We start from the raw sequence: 17096 nt of genomic DNA, 5'->3' as shown, positions 1-17096 counted from the left end.
TGGCCGGGCCCTCTCGTCTTAGCTGAAAAGTACGGGACACAGGATCCGAGATCCAACGCTTCCCGTTCGTTGAAATGCATGCGATCAACAGGTTCGATTGTGGGACCCATGGTTACCAACTCCTTGCGAACCTGCTGTTACGTGTTTGGTGTTACTGAGGAGACACGGGGAAGCACGAGAACGCACGTCTCCCATCTCCGGTCACCTTCTACACTTAAATCTGACCAGCTAATCAATGCGTTGGCGATCACAGAAGCATGAAGGCCAAGGGAAGAGACGGTTGTGGTGGCACAGAGAGGCTCAGTGGCCACTTGAACAAGGAGACTCTTCATCTTTCTTAGCTGAAGTCAAGAAGCAGATTGCTGATTTAGTTACATGGGAGCAGGTCGCTGATGGCCTCAAAACATCATCCACAACCATTAGAAGTCAGTGTCTCTTTCTCTCTTGTTCTCCGTCCAATCTCTACTTCAAGTTCTTCATGCAAGTTTACCAGTACTGATTGTGGTCCTTACTATTGACCAGTAAGGATTTCCTCTTCAATCATGCACATAAAACAAACATATGGAATTCTCGAGGTGGTGCCCTAGTGCCTGTTCTAAGTAATTCTCGGGGTGAGGACACCATGTGTTTGTTAAAAAGACAAGTAGAAGGAAGATTGAACAGATAAGAACAACAATGCACTGGGAGTATGACATACCAAAAATTAACCTGCAAGCTATTCAACAAGGTTTTAGGTATGTGACTGATGAGGTTTTCACTCCATCACAGAGTAGATTGATCACAGAAAGGTAATGGAGATATTTGAGTGCGGCTTAATTAATCTGGCAAGATTAGGATGTGAGCTTCTTAATAACATAATTAAAGAAACAAGGCTCTTCAAACCTAACCTTAGTTGATAAGTGTAGTATGCAAGAATCATGTCTGAAATTTGTTGGTTAAAAATGAACTGTGAGAAAACAGCAAAAGTTGAAACTGTGACAAATAAATTCAAGAGCTTCTGTAAGTTCAGAAATTAGCTAAAAAATGATACGAGATTCTTCATAAGATCATTCCACATGCATTACAATTTATTATAGACTTTCAACACTACCAGGAAGGTAGAACTCATGATTAAGTTCAATGTGTTTTAGTAACTTACCTCACTTTGGTTTTCCTGCAAACCAAATGAATTTTGTGGACCTTTACAATGGAAAGGAAAGAAAATGCATCCGTTGACACATTGTGGTGAAAGTAAAAATTGGGATATACCCCGTTGATTAAAGTGCAAGATTCAATCTTACAAGCATCACATACACATGTTGTGTAGTGGTATAATTGGAGTTAAATCTATAAAAATAAATGTAAAAGTTGGAATGATATAATTTCATCAATCAAAATGTAAAGATGCCAATGTAGCATAAATCAGCATCTGTGGAAGAAGCCACTTGGATTAGGCGACACAGCTCAAGTCTTAACTTTCCAAATCCATCTTCAAGTAGGTCAGTCTTAGTTGATGATGAAGTTATCAGGAGTGTGTACATTTGGAGAGCTTTGTATTGAGCAGGTAAAAGTTTTTACTATAATATAACATGGTTTTGTGAGTCTATGAGCACACATTTAACGGACTGGTATTGGAAACTTTGTACTGTGAAATTGATTTATAATATGGGAGAATTGCTGATAAATCAACAAAGATGTTTGATAGTGGATGGTACAGCAAGAATGATGAAGAAAAAAGAAGAGTATGTGATGACATGGTTTATATTTACACCTTTACAGAAATTAAAAGCAGTATTATTGTTTTTAGGAAAAAGATAGTTACTGTTTGTACAAACATTAGAAGGAAAAAATAAAAGGTAAAAGAAGAAAGAAGTAAAGAGTCTTGAGACAACATAACTGTCATCTTGGTATCATTTAATGTTTGACTTCTGCTGTCATATCATTTAATGTTTGACTTCTTTCCTTTTCTTCCCTAAAGAAAAAAATAGATGGTGACAGCATCATTTTATTAGTCTTAGTAAGAAATACAGACCACCAATTCATGGGTTATCCCAATTTCCATGCATTGGAGAAGCAGAGATTAAACCTGATGTTATATTGTATGAGTCATTGGGCATTTTTGCTACTTAAGCTACTTTCATTGTAAGTGTATCATATAGTACTCATGTGCTAAAAGATTGAGCTGTAAGAGACAGACATTTTAAAATCGGTAAGATGTCTACAAGATGAAATTGAAAATGATCTTTAAAATGCCACCCTACTTAAACCACATGTAAAAATTTAACCTGTGATATGTATGTATGTATATATATATATATATATATGTATATGTATATATATATATGTATATGTATATATATATATATATATGTATATGTATATATATATATGTATATGTATATATATATATATGTATATGTATATATATATATGTATATGTATACATATACATATATATATATATATATACATGTATGTATGTATGTATGTATGTATGTATGTATGTATGTATGTATGTATGTATGTATGTATGTATGTATGTATTAGCACCTTTGTTTGTGCATAAATCATGTTAGCAGTCCTGAAAACCAACAAAGTGCTTATGGAGTTTCACCCATAATGTTCATAAGGAAACAAAATTAAAGAGCCATTCAACACTGAAAGAAATTTCTCATGCAGGGATAGCTGACAATTCCCAAGGGATTAACTTAGATAACAAGTCCCCCTGCTGAGGAACATCTCAATCTCATAGTCTCTGCCATTCCAATCCTGGAAGTTGGAGCTGTCCACAGTTGACTAATTCTTTGCCAGACATGTGGATGAGCTGTAGATATCCAAGGAATCAGAATCCCAATCCACAGATGGCAGAAGATCAAAATCCAACAAGATCATCTTAGATCATCTGCTCCAAATCTTCTTCCAACTCTCTAGGTGATCTCAATATATGTATCTTAAGGGGTCAGTCACTCATCTCTTCTTCCCCTTTGGCTCCTAGGAAAGGTTGTAATGGATTAATTTTTCGTTTCTCCATTCTTATGAATCTTACCAAATCTTTTAATGTGTGCATGATCTGCTGACAGCACTAACGATGAAGTAGTGACCAGTCCCCATGAACGTTAAGATGCATGCATCAATTCCAGGGCCTGCTTCCATGGTTTCATCACCATGAATAGACTCGAGGACAGCTCCTGTCGGCTTAGCTTCTCTGTCAAGTGAGCTCAGTTGACCATTGCCGAAGCTTTAAGCAGTGGGACTGTTTCCCATATTTACTTGATGATACAACATGAACTTTGGCACATAAGCCTTAGGCAATCGTGGATTTCTTGATATGAGTATATGATTACCGATGCTATAGGGGAGGATATGATGCCTTCTGATTTGCTTCATAATTTTGATCAAGTAATATGCTGATTGTTTCATATGATAAAGATATATTACTTGGGACAGATGCAAGAGAATACCACCAAACGTTGCCACCCAAACTTGAGTCAACCACCGGCAAACCGTCTTCCTTGTGTACAAGCTTGCTTCGTCTTGCCTTGGCATCCTTCCACCTTTTAAGCTACCTTTCTCCCACTTTAATAGCTAGGATAAGCCCCTCTGCACTCATTTTGATATCAAAAAAGACATCACCATGTTCCTGGTGCTGATAAAAATGGCCATGGCTCCACATTTTCATGCAGCACACAGCTCTCCATGTTACCATGCTGACCATGTTCAGCCATCCTGCCTCCTCGCTCCTCCTGCATGCTTGCTTGTGTGCATAAATACCCATGGGGAACTTGCACAGCATGAGCTCTCAGCGTCTCATGCACTCTTGTGTGCCTTGCGCCATGGCCTAAGCTTCACCATACACGGAGTGGATCAACAGTATCGATCATGGCCGAGAGGAAGAAGGTGAGGAGGGGACTCGCCGGAAGGTGCGCGGCGCTGGTGAAGGAACAGCGGGCGAGGATTTACATCTTGCGCCGCTGCGCCACCCTGCTCCTTTGCTGGTACATCCATGGCGATGACTGAGCACCAAGCTCGAAGCTCCATGTCCCACTCTGATTTCTCTTGTCCATGCATGCCATCCTCAATCTCTTTCTCTCTCTCTCTCTCTTTCTTTCTTTCTTTTTTTTTTCCCAGTTCCGCAGTATTGGGACTGGGTTTGTCTGCACCTGCTCTGCAAGCACAGTGGTGGGGACTTGCATGCACCCTGGCTGGTCTTGCTGGTGACTGCACTCTACTTTGTCTTCTTGTTTTCGTTCTCAGCCCTTGTGATTCTGACATGGACCAAAAGGCTTCATGTATATTATACGAACACTGCTGCTGATGTTGACGTTAGCTACTTAGCAATAAAGGGATCAACAACCCCTCCTTTTTCTGACTTGTTAAGTTTGTTTCCGAGGTGATCTAATAATAAAGTCTTCAACAGTCACAGTCACAGTCACAGTCAAAATTAATGTGGATCAAGAATTAGGTTGTGATGCTGTGAAGAAGAAGACTAGCTGGAGTGAAGTAATCTTTTCTTGTGAAATCAAACTATTATAATGAAAGTATCAAAATAATAATCTTTCATGATATATGGAATATGTTAAGGTATACCAAATTTTTAATAGATCATCAGTGACATATTATCCATGATGATAATAATGATGTCCACCTTGAATACGTCTTACGAGGTTTGGTTAAAGATAGAGTTCTATAATTTTTTTCAAACTATAGCTTATGAAAACATCCTGTTTCTCTTATGAGTGAGTGTGGCATAGGGTAGAAGATTGTCTACTAAAAATAGGCTAAAACTAAGGTGGTGGAGAAGCAATGGGTGTGAGCTCGACGAGGATATGTTAGGCCAAACCTAGCGGTGGCAAGATGCAAGCAGTCATCGCTAAAGGCTTGGAACAAATCGACTCATTTCAAAGGAGCTAACTCAAGTAGGTGTGTTCCCAAGGCTTTGTCAACGATCCAGTTTGATGGTCTAACAAACAAACTAGAACAGGATCTTCTTCTTGGTGTGGTGATTGTAGAGGTTGAACCAGACTGTCGCGGATCATCGTCCCGACATGGAGGCATGCATGATCCTTAAAGCTCTCTCTTTCGAGTCCCGAAGCTGGCTTCTGTCACGCGCTCATACGCTCTCTTCTTCTTCTCTGTGCTATCAGTGCAGTAATCACCTGACAGACGGAGCACAAGGCCATGCACAATGTGTGTTTGGATTTAATGGAACGGCAGTGTTTCGTATGTTTGTTGGACTCACTAACACTTCAAATTTAAATTAATTAACGGTGATAGCAGATAAGATTTCCTCAACTATACGAGGAAATCTCTTTAAGGGAAATCCTTTAAGAAAAATCCTCCCTCCTAATCTGTATAAATAGGAGAGGGACATGTTAATGTATTCAAGCTAAACCTACTTCAATAAAACTTCTCTTCTCTCCTCGACGAACGACAACTATCTTCTCCAATGCCACTCTGCGCCAACGTCTGTTCCCTTCTGCTGTGGCATCTCTTCCTCAATTATGAAAATCTTCTATTCCGTTGAGGAAAATCCTTAATATATTAAGCTAAAGCTACTTCAACAAAGCTTCTTCAATAATTGTTCTTTATCTTCTATTCTTTCTATCAAATGGATGATCTCAGTATTTTTGTTTTTAATTGAATTCTTTACATAATACTATTCTTAGTTTATAAATTTAGTCAACAATCTCTCCATACTTAAAAATGAAGATACGTTTCTTTTCAGTTTATTTGTAGTTTGGTTTCGTCAAACTACAGCATGTAAATATATTTATATTTATCTCATTATTATATTTGATTATTCACCAATATAAATATTTTAATCTTTTATTTGTTTTCTATCAACAAATCCAATACTTGCAAGTCACAAAGGATCACATCTAAGTTTTGTGGTGTAGCATTGTGAAGCAAGAGACGAAGGCTGTGGAGTTGACTTGAGAAAACAGGGAGGGATGATTGCCAACGTTGATCATCGTTAATGGAAGCACATTCATGGAGAGGTTAAATGCTCCTCTTCTGAGGTGTCTTTGGGGACAGTGAGGTCTTGCAGGCCAAGCGATGAAGACAGGTTTTGGATATCATCATCCGTGGCGATGTCTCTGAACCATACGTAAGCTTTCTGATAAGATGTCTCCTATCGGCTTCGAAAAATGCAAGGTTTTATCTGAGACAAGGACATGAACTGTGGACAAACACTGTCCCTTTCTCCGTTCCCTCAGTAAGACGGCATGTTTTGGGCATTCTGCAACGCACATAAATCATCCACCAACCGTTGCTGATAATTTTGGGCAAATTATCAGTGAAATGATATGTCTATTCAGATACAAACCACAAATAAAAATTCATGTTGACTCAGTTAGAGGATCATTTAATGGCTGGCAAATCTAATCTTTTGTTTTATGTATTGATGGATGGATGGATGGATACAAGTCAAAATCTTGATTTCACCTTTCAATGTTCTTGTTGTGTTGAAGTAGACTTGGAACTCTTCTCTCTCTTTAACACTAACATATTATCAATTGAAGATGTAGAGAAAACACTGATTCTGCAGCTACTCCAAGATGAGAGAGAAACTTCTCCAGCCATTGTCGACAAACTATTTTTCTAAGTGTGAGATCTGATCTTAAGAACTCTAACAAGAACCATTTCTATTTCATCAGAGCTAGCAAACCAAATTTCTAAGCTACCAAGACAAAAACTTCTCTTTCTTTCTGCTTATTGTATAACACAGTCTCTCTCTCTCTCTCTCTCTCTCTCTCTCTCTCTCATGCATGTGTCTCATGTCCTTTGCTTGTATTTAATATGATAAGAATCACAATCTATCACCATCATAAGAGCCACATACATAGCCTTATTCACGTCTTATTAGCCTGGCCAAATGAGCTGGAAAGAATACAAAAATTGTTACTCTTACCCTTAACAAAAGCTTGCTGAATCCATGGTTTTAGCTAAATGGACCACACTAGAATACATTTCCCTTGATTTCTCCAAGATCAAAGCTCCTAGTTTGAAGAAATGCTTTGTGTCCCACTGCTTGACAGCTCATGTGTTGGTATCAGAGATATAATTCCTGTTTACTTTATTTAAACAACACGATCTAATTGGTCAATCACTAATTTGTTGCATGCCAATCAATTGATCTTTAAAAAGTTGGATGAGTTCCAGATGGGTAAGTCCTTCAAATGGATCAGTCATGTCTCCTAAAGATGATCTTGGTCACTGAGCAGTCAGTATTGGAACATACCAAAATTTGTTGCTGATTACAGATTAAATGTTCTCAACTATATTTTTGCCAGATTGTTTCAGAAATTTTGTGATCAATTTACCTGTATCTCTGAGCACTCTGATTTCCATGTCTAACATATATTTCGATTTTATCGACATATGCAAGGATGTTAATAAGGTTGACATTGACAACTTCAGAAATTAGTACATGAGATTGTCAACTGTTCTTGGAGTGTCCTTCATTTCCTTCACCAACTAATGGAACAGTGACACCATGGATCTGCTCTAAATAAGTACCTGGTGATGACTGAGTAGTTCATCTCTCTCAACACTTTTTCTTTTGACAGAAAGGAAGCAAGATCATCAGCAGCAGTGGGGATAGAAGCTGGCTCAGGAGTTGACTGAAATGAGACCCATTTCTTCCTTTGGCATCATCATGGGGGGATTACCAACTTTCCTGCACAGATACTGGTGGGTGTACCCACATGTTGATGAAGGACAACCAGTGATTACAACAATGCTGGGAACAATTGGGTTTGATCTCCATATTTAATGTGGTAGAAGGTGAAATGGGATTCGAGCAACCAATGTGGGAGCTGAATCACCCACTGTAGATGAGAAACATCTGCATGTTCGAGTGTTTTACCTCCTCTTTCTTGTCCATTCAGTGGGGGAAGAGTAGCAGAGCATAGTGGTCCACCCACTGGTGATTAGGTTTGTCATGGCAAGCTTACCTTCCCTTTCAATATCAGCAACAGATCTTTACAGAATCTTCTCTCAACCATGAAAACTTACATCTTGACTTGCTTTTGAGGTATCAGCAGGAGGAAGAAGTTGCAATAAAAAAAACCTCAGAGGAAGAACTTCACATGTAGGCATAATCTAATATTGAAAAGAAAAAACAAGCACAGAGAAGATACCAGAGAATGTATAAAGATTCATTTAATGAATGACCAGATAAAACAATCCCTCATATCAGTGCAGCATTTCCTTCAAATTAAGAAATGCAAGCATCTGATTTGCCAAAATACATGAACACTACAGAAAGTTTATTTTCTGCAAGTACATATAATTTTTTTGCCGAAGCAACAAACAGCCCAGTAAAATTTCTTTCAATGAAGAAGAAAGAAGGGGCATTACCCCTTTCATTTAATGCTCTTCGGGTCTTCACCGGAATCTGGCTGTTCTCTACATTCCTCTGGTGGTGTGCAGTGGTGAAGTAACTCCTTGCTGCCTCTCATTGCCCGCAGAGATCCCAAAACTTCTCCCATACACACACAAACAAAGAATTTATATATATATACATATATATATATATAGAGTTGAATCCTAAGAAATTGGTATTTATTCAGAAGGAATATTACGTTGTGTAAAAGATTTGGCACGTAAAGAGAGGGAGCTTGGAATGTGACATCTCGTGATGGATTTCACTCTCACTGCAATCCTCTCCCACATCATTATTACCATTATCATATTCGGTGGCTGTCTTCTTCTTTGGACCTTGCAGTTGGCCATGGAGCGTTGAGCTGCATCGAGCGAGACACAACCACATCTTCTTGTCTTCTTTAATGCGCCCTGTGCCACAAAACCACAAGGCTTCCTCTTCCTCTTCCTCTTCCTCCTGATTCCATCAGTCTTTTTATATTACTATTTCTCGTCTGGCCTTTGCTGCCATCGTTCATCGCACCCACTACTGCTGGCCCTCGGGAACAGGGGAGTGTGAGTTGAAGCCCACCACCTCCAAAGCCAGGATTTTTCTCGGAAGGGAGAGGGATTCCAGTTGTTCCTTTTTTTAATCCTCGGTTCCTGTGGTTTATGGGATTGTGGAGGTAGCTGTGGCTGGAGTAGGAGTAGGAGGAGAAGGGGAGAGAGAACGAGAGAGAAATGCTGTGCCTGAAAGCAGAAGCTCTCGGGCACGAGATGTATTCCTCCCATGGCGTCATCCTTCCCGTGAATCTGTAAGTGTCGTGGGATTGATGTCTTTGGCTCCTAATTGGTTCGTTCTTCTTGTCTGGCTCTGGCTCTGGCTCTGGTTTCACTGCCGGAACGCATCAAAATTGAGTCTTTTGGTGCTGAAATAATAGATCAAAATTGATTCTTTTGGTGCTGAAACCTACGATTGTGGAACGCCATCATCAGGGGAAGATCGATCCAAAAAGTGATGCAAAAGGTGGGGAAAAGCCGCGGGGAGGAGTCGCGGTCCCGACGCTCGGATCCGTCTTCGTGTTCCTCCGGCGATGGCTCTGCGGGCTGTTCCGGGCTCGATGTGAGTGAATCTTTTCTTCCCGGTGTGGCCTTTCTTCTTTTCCCACAGTTCGATCTTCGATCGGAAAGAAGATTCAGACAGCCTACCAGCAAAGCTATTTTGGCTGATGACGGACCTTGTTGCATGGAGTGTTAGTGTGTGTCTAATTTTGGAATTATGAAATAATTTAGCAAATGGGAATAAAAATTTCCAAATCATCTGATGTTGACATAGGCCACATTTGCTTCAGACTCATCTAATTTTGTTCGTTGTCAATACCGCAAAATACCTGGTCTATGAATCTGACCTGAGAAAGCAAATCTGTACTGTGAGGTATTTCTGATTTTTTGATTTCTTGGTATTTGTTAGGATGATAGGAACAATGATGGTCCAAGAGAAGAGAGGCGTCGGAAGATGTGCTGCTACAGAATTCAACTTGAGAAGGAAGTACGTGCATTACTGATCTTGACTGCCTTCTGCGAGTTCCAATTAAAACATGTGATTATCATGATTTGTCTAGGCCCTGCTATCATAATCATGATTTGCCTGGTTAAAGTTATTAATTTAAGGTGATGGGATTGGGCCCATACTGTGAATTTGATCGAGTTCTTTCATATAATGGATACTCATCTTGGAACATTGATCAGTGTAGGAAATCTTATGTGCTTTGGCATTTTTAGGATACACAGTTAACAAATTTCAAGGTTTACTAGAATCTGTATGGAATCTAAAGAATAAAACATGCCCAAGTTTGATTGTCATAAAAGACAGAAGTTAATTATTTGTAATATTTATTAATAAAACATTGTCTAGGATGCAATCTGGATCACCATTCGTTCTTCTTGGTAACTGGGTTTTGATTGCTTAAGCTGATGAGTTTAGGAGAAACAAAGTTTTTTCAAGAAGTATATATTCTATCCTTCAAGTATTGGCATGTGGAAATTTTAGCAGCATCTCATCACAGTATTGGCATTTGTCCTCCAGTAACCACATGCTAAACATTAGGCTCCATCACATTCCCATTGTTGCACAAGTTGAACAAATGTCATCACTACTTCATATTAACCGTTGATGAATTATCAACAATTTAGGATGTCAAGAGTCAACATATTCCTACATGAACAATTCTTCTTTTTTTTTCACTGTGCATAACTTCTCTTTTCAATTTCCTGAATCTTTTCTTATGAAGTGGATTGACATGAATTTGAAAGTAATTACACAGGTTCAAAAGTTGCAGCAGCAGCTTCAGGAAGAGATTGATCTACATGTGGCTTTAGCGAATGCAGTAGCACATAATGCTGGCCCTTTGTTAAACTCTCCTTCCAAGCTTCCAGATAAAGTATGCAGCAATGGTCTTTTGCTATTAGTAAGATTTGTAAGATTATATAGTTGCCTTTTAGTAAGCAATTTCATCATTAACTACTGTTTAGGCCCAGGAGCTTCTAGATAATATAGCAACATTGGAAATTACAATTTCGAAGCTCGAAGAGGAGTTGGCTTCTTTGCAACTTCGACTTTGTCAGGAAAGAGATGAGCGCCGCCTTGCTGAAAACCATCTAGAAAGTTTGCTGTCACTATCACCAGAACTGCCATCTACATCTTCTAGTTGCATGTGGGAAGAGGTATATGATGTTCTTTTATGTTTTCTGTCTCTTCTCTTTATGTCACTTCTGATTGCTTATGGTTCCTACTGCCTTCCTCAGCATATATCTTCTTTGAGGATTTCAAAATTTGGGTTAAATCAAATTCCTAGCTCACTGCAACAAGATCTATTATCTAGTAGGGATTCAGAGTTACCTGTGGCAAATAAATCATTGGACGAATGCCCTGAGGAACAGGTCTCATTCCAACTAAACTTCTTTCTGTCTGGGTTTTAAATGCTTGCTCTTTTGAGAATGAAAATGTGTCGCCTTTCCTTTATAATAACAAGACATTGTAATAATGCTTAACAAAAGCAACTCTTTCCTTTCTTCTTCAGTTCATAGATCACTGCGATAGGGTCGAAGAAGGGAACAAAATAGATGCTTGTCTTCAAGAGTCTAATGCAGTGGAATTGCAGAAGGATCTCCTAGAAACAAACTTATGGAACCATCCAAACCAGCTTTCAGAAGAAATGGTGAAATGCATGAGAAATATCTTTCTTTGTCTATCTGAATCATCAGATATCTCTTCAAAGGCGTCTTCTTCAGAGTACCTGCCTTCTCAATCTTCACCAGTTGATCAGCTGTCTTTTTCATTCACATCTTTTTCTGATTCATCCTTAATACCCCAAACATTTTGTAATCCTTCAACTGGAACATATAAATTTGATGAGATAATGGATCAAGTGGATACATTTGATCCTTATGGAGTTAATGGCAAGGTGAACTGGAGGAATATTGGAAGTTATAGTTTGGCAGCTGAGGTGACTTGGATGTCTGTTGGGAAGGCACAGCTAGAATATGCTGCTGAGGCTCTAAAAGGTTACAGGTATGATGCTCAACATTCTTTCCATGTAATCATGCCTAAGTGCATACTTCATATTTACATTGATGCAGACACATTGTGTCACATTGTGTCTACGCATGCAGGATGTTGTTTATGTTCTCCGTTGATCATATGTTCCTATTGACAAAACTATCTTTGAGGTGATTTTTGGCATCATAATCATCATGAGACTGTGAAAGCTTCCTTTTGAGTCTCTTCTAATCAACTATGATTGGAAGAGTAAACAACTTAACCTATTTACACACTTTTCAATATGCTTCCTTTCAATATGCATCCTTTCGAGTCTCCTCTGATTGACTATGACTATGGTTGCACTGACCTTTTAAACATCAAAAGTTAATGACAAGTTTGATAAGACAAAGTGAGGTAATATTCATTTAAATGGAATTGTTTAGAATAAGCATACCCATATTTGGAAGAGGAAACACCAGATTCTCTTATAAATGGCAATGAACTGATTCTGAGAGGCATCCACAAGCAACCAATGATAGTTTCTGAAGTACATGCATAGTGCTTGGATCAAAAGAAATAACTGTTGAAACTAGAAGCTTTATGACAAAAGAAACTTTTAACCTGGGTTGATAAATGGGTCATACAAAATGATGTATAAATGCTCACCACTACATTATTTTGAAATTGGTGCAGCACCAGAATTTCAGTTTAAAAAGTTGATAGAACTTAAATCTACCTGATCATTACTGGCACTTTTGACAGCATCAAAATCATTGGCATGTCTTGGTTAAGGTGTCTCCAATTGTTAAGTTCATTGCACTTGTCGAGAATCCATACACCTTTTTTGGTGTTCTTAATTCTTAGGTTATTTGTTTGTTTTAGAATGCATTCTAGAAAACTGGTCTCAGCCTGCATGTTCTTTCTTCTGTTCTCTGTCTTCCTAGTCCATGTTTTGCCAATATTAGAGAAGCATGTATAGGATTTTTGCAGAATCCAACCCAAGTAATAAATGAAATCTCATTTGCTCTTGATTTTAGAAAAGATACTTAAGAATCTTACGATAATGATGGCTTGTTAATTCTGCTTGCAACTTCTCAGATATCTTGTTAGCCAATTGGCAAAGGTAAATCCAGCTTGTATGAGTGGCAATGAGAGGCTTGCTTTTTGGATCAATGTGTATAATGCCTTGATAATGCATGTAAGTTCTCCTTCTGTTAATTTATCTTTTATTAGTTGCATCATGATTGTTTATGTAATTATTACACAAATAAGAATCTGAGGATCAATATGATTTCATAAACCTTTAATATTCTGCCGTTTCCATGGTTTTGAGTTGAATATTTTGCAACAGCAGAAGTTATATAACGGACAATTTGTTGAATCTACTTAGCTGATCAAGATTTTGCTCATTGCCCAGGATTTTGGTTTTACAAAATTTGCAATTTAGTTAGAATATAGATGACTGTGAGGTCTGGATTGGTCCACATTGTTGTGAGGTCTGGTTTTAAAGGCACACTGGGGCCTTTAAAAGAAAAAAAGAAAAAGAAAAAGCTGCCGCTTAAAAAGTTACTAGAATAATCATTCAAAATGGGAGCCTGCATCCTGTTTCATGCTCATACCAGTTAATACCGATCTGTACAGACCAGGTCGAGTGAAATTGAGTTCCTTGGTGGAAAATAACTCTTTAGTGTATTGGTTAAAAGCATAAGACCTAGGTCACCTCCTTGGGATGCATGAAAATGAAGCAATGGGAAATTTCTCACAAATTTACCAAAATATGATTCCAAAGACATCAAAATTGTATAAATGGAGAATTGTATAAAAGGTTCCAAGTCCATGCAAAAATGTGAAACTAAAAATGTAGTCCCATAAAATGATCATGAGGATGATGTTAAGAACAGTACTTTGTTGTCTTTATGTGTTACGGGCCTTACGGCCAACATTTGAATTTTGGATGCCATACTAGTGTCTGTCCTTGGCCAGAGCGATACAAGTTATGTTCAAGAGGAGGAGGAAAGAGTACCATGAGACTGGATTGGTGGGTGAGCAGCAGCATGTGGCGCAAGAGTTTTCAAGGGAAGAAAGACGTCGACTAGGGGAGATGCACTAGGTCTCGTGTCTCTTATTCCAGGGGTAGTGGGTTGTTTTCAAAGGGGTGGCTTTTCTAAAATGTACTAGACCATGCTGAAAAGGGTGGTCTGCATCTCGGTTCACATTTGGACCAACATATCGGTCTGGATGAAATCTGGGAAACCCTAGTTTCAATACTATATAAGATAGGTACGGTATGAGATACCAAGCAGTTTACTGGCTGGTTTGGTCTGGTTCATTAACGATGCTTAATTGGATCCGCAAACACCAGCAGGTATATACCAATCCGTCTGGTATTTAAAACCGTGGTTACTCTTCAGCATACAGGTTATATGCTTGTGATCATGCATTATTTGGTTATAAATTTTGCTTATTGCTATTAATGTTATAATCCCTTTGGAAGATACCATATTATCCTAATCACAGGGTATTTGGATCTTTGCTTATTACTTCTAACTGCATTACCATGTATGATAATGTTTTGGATGACGGGCTCTTCTTGTTATTGTATAAATTAAATCACACGGAATCACTTGAGCATGACAACACCATTTCCTTTGGCTTCTCTAATTGTGCGCATAAAACAAAATAATATGGTGCCAAAAGGGCTGGCATCTTGCATAACTTTTATTTCCATGAGCTAATTCTTGTCTATTATCTAGGTAGTGCTTTCTTCCTTTCATGTTCTGGTATGAACCTGGTTTGAATTGATTCAAGCTTTCACATTGCTGCATGTTCTCAAATCTTAATATTGATTTTAATTTGCAGATAATTCTTTTCATATCCTTGGTTTGGTTGTTATAAGTCATTGCTCATTCAAATTTTGCTTCAAATTTTGTTGGGTATACTTCAGTTTTACTTTCTAATTGATTTCTTCTAGAACATGAAATAAAACTTTGTAGCTTGAAAACTGCAGGCCTATTTAGCATATGGAGTACCTAAAAGTGACATCAAACTATTTTCACTAATGCAGAAGGTCTGATTTCATGTCCTTTGACGTGATCTTCGTTTCCTTTTTCAGTTTATGTTGACACAGTGGTGTTGTGCCGCAGGCATCTTATATAATCGGTGGCCAGTCATTCAGTGCTGCTGAGATTGAATTTGTTGTCCTAAAGATGAAACCTCCGGGGCATCGTCCGCAGCTAGTATGTAAATTACCAAAAATGTATTGCTTATTCCTGTGTTTCTCCACCAATATGGCCATTAATCATGCTCTTGTTTCAGGCTTTGGCACTGTCACTTCACAAACTTAGGATTTCTGAGGACCACAGAAAGTACTCCATCGATGGTCCTGAGCCTTTGTTATTGTTCGCCCTTAGTTCTGGAATGTATTCCTCGCCAGCGGTAAGCTTGCTAATCTGATATTCCGTCTACTCTTTGAAGTGACAATTGCTAATACCATCATGCTATCCTGAGAATTTTTCTCCAGCATTCATGAGCACAGTTTAACCAACATCTGCTCTGTCCTTGTTCTATGTGTTGATAACAGTTTAACCAAATATTCATGAGCACCAGATTATGGTCATAAGATCCTGGAATTTGGTTTATATTAGATATTCACTCATTCTTTCGTGTACCTTTTTAACTGTTTCACCATTCCGCAAAGTCTAGGAAAAGCTCCAAGAGAACTGTCACCCAACTGTGACTTAATGGCTGTTGAGTTTTCTAACTAATGTCTGTTTGGGAATCTTAACTGCATCTGATTGAAGTTGTCTGTATGTCTAAATTGATTTTTACCATCTACGATTAATAAAAACAGTGAGCTCACACAAGTAAGTTTGCGTCAGTTGTAATATCTGTTCAAATTGATATTCACTTGGAAACCGGCAAGGATACAGGAACCATATAAATAAATTGGGGTTCAACTGTTTTCTCTAAGTCAACTCTACATCTTAGTTTTAGAAACATGTGCTGATAAACAATTGCCTCTTGTTTGCAAGTTATATGACTGACCTTCACCTATCATGATGCAGGTAAAGATCTTCACATCTGATAATGTTCAAGATGAGCTTCAGAACTCAATGAGGGACTATGTTCGAGCATCGATAGGTATTAGTGAAAAGGGGAAACTGCTGGTGCCAAAATTGCTGCATAGTTTTGCAAAGGCCATCGTCGAAGATTCCTTGTTAGTTGACTGGATTTGTCGATATCTTTCCCCTGATCAAGTAACCGTTGTTCGGGATTCCACGTCACAGTTGAAACAGAGGTTGCTAGGTGCTCGGAGTTTTAGCGTCATCCCATTTGATTCAAGGTTTCGATACCTATTCTTGCCTGATGACAAGACTTTCCAGAAATCTCTCCATCATCAGCTTGCTTAAGTTTGTCTTGGAAAAATTCAAGGATTGGCATCTTCAGAGTGTAGGATCTTGCATTTTTATTGACACATGCATCCATGCCTATACCCAAGATTGCTCCTGCTAATGATTTCTTCACCTGAATGTGTCTTTGACTATGATCCTATAGATTCCAGGCATTCGGATGACTGTAAATATGCACGGCATGCGGGGAATAATTCTTGGGTTGTTTTTACGGAAGGAAACAAGCATTTGCAAACCAATTGAAGTGCAAACCTTGTACATATGGTCAGTCGGTTTTGAGGGATTTGATGCTTGTGCAAGAGAACCCACATTTTGTTTTAACTCGTGACCATCGAGTGAAGGACACCAGCTAAGTTTGTTTAAAGGAGTTGTATATTGAGATTAGATAGTTGATCCAAAGTGATTCTTTATAGGTTTGTGGAAATTGAGTTATAAGTTACTTTTGCCTCTGTATGTTGCACATGGCAATATTGTTATCCTGTGTGAGACTTGGCATTCAATAAGAGAAAATTTATTTGACATATTAGTGAGCAAAAACTGCTGGGAATTTCTCTGTTTCAAATATATTGTTGTTGATTCATAAATTTTTGCATGAGGCTATTATCAAATGCGAATGTCATCACAGGTGCCTGATGGAGGCCATGGATTGAATTAAGATTTAATGTTCTTAGTCTTGTATTCATGTATTTAGTTGCTTAATTTTGTATACACAATTAGAATGCTACTTGAATAGAAGCTTTTTTAACCTACTTTATTTGAATTTATGACATAGAAACTATGACTTTTTGTAGATACACCAT

The 17096-nt window shown here is 38.3% G+C and overlaps 1 protein-coding gene and 1 long non-coding RNA gene across 2 annotated transcripts; both read left to right on the top strand.

Moving 5' to 3' along the window:
- The first annotated feature begins 252 nt into the window (after positions 1–252).
- Positions 253–3845, top strand: LOC135639700 (uncharacterized). Its single transcript, XR_010497012.1, has 3 exons — positions 253–425; positions 2659–2937; positions 3060–3845. It is a non-coding gene; the product is annotated as an uncharacterized LOC135639700 (long non-coding RNA).
- Positions 3846–8691: 4846 nt separating this feature from the next.
- LOC135641316 (uncharacterized) lies at positions 8692–16817 on the top strand. The gene is made up of 12 exons (XM_065156651.1): positions 8692–9161; positions 9343–9469; positions 9818–9895; positions 10671–10787; positions 10879–11070; positions 11152–11286; positions 11427–11917; positions 12986–13085; positions 14895–14954; positions 15031–15123; positions 15203–15322; positions 15952–16817. Exons 1-12 carry the CDS (start codon positions 9088–9090, stop codon positions 16294–16296), a joined length of 1932 nt encoding a protein of 643 aa, XP_065012723.1. The 5' UTR covers positions 8692–9087; the 3' UTR covers positions 16297–16817.
- Positions 16818–17096: the final 279 nt, after the last annotated feature.

This window comes from Musa acuminata, chromosome BXJ3-6, assembly GCF_036884655.1.
Source record: "Musa acuminata AAA Group cultivar baxijiao chromosome BXJ3-6, Cavendish_Baxijiao_AAA, whole genome shotgun sequence".
In the NCBI taxonomy this organism is placed as follows: domain Eukaryota; kingdom Viridiplantae; phylum Streptophyta; class Magnoliopsida; order Zingiberales; family Musaceae; genus Musa; species Musa acuminata.
The sequence above is the reverse complement of the archived record's forward strand: the minus strand, read 5'-3'. Positions and strand labels throughout refer to the sequence as shown.

What these genes read in the sequence shown, in the direction of transcription:
- LOC135641316 (XM_065156651.1), top strand. Translation starts at nt 9,088, where the DNA reads ATGCTGTGCCTGAAAGCAGAAGCTCTCGGGCACGAGATGTATTCCTCC. An exon ending in CTAGTTGCATGTGGGAAGAG is followed by an intron (nt 11,071 to 11,151) that starts GTATATGATGTT and finishes TGCCTTCCTCAG; the next exon opens with CATATATCTTCTTTGAGGAT. An exon ending in CGGGGCATCGTCCGCAGCTA is followed by an intron (nt 15,124 to 15,202) that starts GTATGTAAATTA and finishes CTCTTGTTTCAG; the next exon opens with GCTTTGGCACTGTCACTTCA.